The 2451-nt window shown below is 38.1% G+C and overlaps 1 protein-coding gene across 1 annotated transcript; it reads left to right on the forward strand.

Annotated features, from left to right (window-relative positions):
• The first annotated feature begins 1145 nt into the window (after window positions 1-1145).
• Window positions 1146-2451, forward strand: LOC140006254 (F-box/kelch-repeat protein At2g44130-like). Its single transcript, XM_072048122.1, has one exon. It carries the CDS (start codon window positions 1229-1231, stop codon window positions 2237-2239), a length of 1011 nt encoding a protein of 336 aa, XP_071904223.1. The 5' UTR covers window positions 1146-1228; the 3' UTR covers window positions 2240-2451.

Genomic DNA, 2451 nt, shown 5'->3' on the forward strand with positions numbered 1-2451 from the left:
AAAGTGATAATAACCCTTTTGTTTTCAACAGTAAGTTTTTCTTGTTGTAAGCTAATTAAGCAAAACATTGATTGTTTAAAACTTATATGAAAATTTGAAAACTATTTTTGGTTTTAAATAGTTTAATGAACCAAAACCCTTTCCTCAAAGCCCTTTTAAACTAAGGTCAGCTAATGATTTGGAGAAACCTAAACTTTAAGCTTAAAAAAGTTACAATAAACTGCTGAGATTAATCCCTTTGCCCTTTATTTGTCTGCCTATTTATTTCTGCTAGCAATGCAAGAACAGAGGATCTAAAACAAAAACAATGTTGATAATCTATGCACATCACTAATATAGCACGAAAAACACTTTATATTGCAAAAAAAAAAAAATACAAAATCAAAACCAATATTCTTTTGCCTATTTTACAAATTAATTAGTCTCTAATATGTCTGAATTGCCTATTTAATTTTCTAAATGTCCTACAAGCTTCTCTTGTTGAAATCTTCATCATATTCTTGTCACTTTTTTAAGGAACTTAGGACGTATCACTCATTCTCCTATAACTTCCACACAATTTTTTAGTATCCAATGTGGTAATGAGCATAATTTGAACTTTATTATGTGTATCCAAATTTCAAAAGTCACTGATGTTACTCAAGTAGTATAATAATCCCTTACCCAATAAAACTTGAAATTGTAAATGTCATGCATGACATGCAATTATTAGTTTATCTTAGACTTATTGTTTTGTCTACTTGGCTACTTGTCTGCTTGCCTTCATGAGTTGCATGGATTTTTCCCCTCTTGCTCTGGAATACATCAATGCATACACACGGGATCCTCAGTACCACTTTTTCAGTGACAATTCAGTGCCATTTCTATATTTATGTCAAGTGTCCTGTTTATTTAATTTGTCATATGCTAATTATTTAAATTTCTTCTACCATCATATGATAAGTGAGATTAATATTGAATTTGACATCAAATAATGACATAGAGGATCCCAACTGCAGTGCATATTGCATAGTTAAATTGCCTTTTCCTTAAAAGAAGGCTCTTTTCTAGAACAAGTTGCAAAAGTTAAACAAATATGGACAATAAATGCCTTTAGACACAATTGCCAAACACTTGAAACTCAACTATAAATTGCCACTATTATATCCTCCAAACTCATCAAATCTTTCCAAACATTCTTCTCATCAACTTCCTTCCTTATTTTTCTCTACACAACAATCACTAAGCTATGGAATTAATTCCAGCCTTGCCCGAAGAACTCGGTCTAGAGTGTTTGATTCGGTTACCCTACACGGCTCACCGAGCTGCCACTCAAGTGTGTCGCCAATGGCGCAAGCTACTGAGAAGTCAAGAATTTTACTACCACAGGAAGAAATATGGGTACACCGAAAAATTGGCTTGCTTAGTCCAGGCATTTCCTGCTGAAAAAACCATCCCTGATACAAAACCTGCGAGTTCACCGAGTTACGGACTCACTGTGTTTGACCCGTTGAGTCAGACGTGGGAGCGACTCGGTCCGGTTCCCAAGTATCCAAATGGGCTGCCTTTGTTTTGTCAGCTGGCCAGCGGTGAAGGAAAGCTAATTGTCATGGGTGGATGGAACCCGGCGAGTTATGAACCGGTTCGAGATGTTTTCGTGTACGATTTCACGACTCAGGGGTGGACTCAAGGGAAAGACATGCCATCAAAGAGATCATTTTTTGCAGTTGGTGCAATTGGGAGCAAAGTTTATCTAGCAGGCGGGCATGATGAGAACAAGAATGCACTGAAATCTGTGTGGGCTTATAACGTTTCGGAAGACGAGTGGGTTGAGTTGACTCAGATGAGTCAAGAACGTGACGAGTGTGAAGGAGTCGTAAATGGTGATAAGTTCTGGGTGGTGAGCGGGTACAAGACGGAGGCTCAAGGCGAGTTTGAAAGTAGTTGCGAGTCATATCAACTCGACACGGGTGACTGGAGCCGAGTTGAGGGGGTTTGGAAACCTGGAAAATGTCCAAGATCATGTGTTGGAGTAGGAAATGATGGGAAGCCGGTGAGTTGGCCCGAGTCAAATTCCGGAGCTGGAGAAGGAGCAATCGGAATTAAAATGGACGAGTTAGTGATACTGAAGAGTGGCTCAGCTGACCAGGAGTTTTTCTTAGGTAAAATGGATGGGGCAAATATTGACAAATTGAAGAAGCTGGAGGTGCCTAATGAATTTTCCGGTTTAGTTCAATCGGGGCGCTTTGTAGAAATTTGATAGAATTTGATGAGCGTTGGGCCCCACCTTATTTTTCTTTTTAGCCCCCTCAATTTTGAATTGTAGTACGTTTGGTACCAGAAACTTTTGCTTTAATTGGTACTTAGGTTGAATGCTTGAAAAATACATAAGTAGTACTTTACTCCCCAAATCAGTTTTGTGGGCACTTGGCTCTTTCTTGATATTTTTAGACAAGAGTATTACTATGGCTA

The sequence above is a fragment of the Coffea arabica genome, chromosome 1c (genome assembly GCF_036785885.1).
Source record: "Coffea arabica cultivar ET-39 chromosome 1c, Coffea Arabica ET-39 HiFi, whole genome shotgun sequence".
In the NCBI taxonomy this organism is placed as follows: domain Eukaryota; kingdom Viridiplantae; phylum Streptophyta; class Magnoliopsida; order Gentianales; family Rubiaceae; genus Coffea; species Coffea arabica.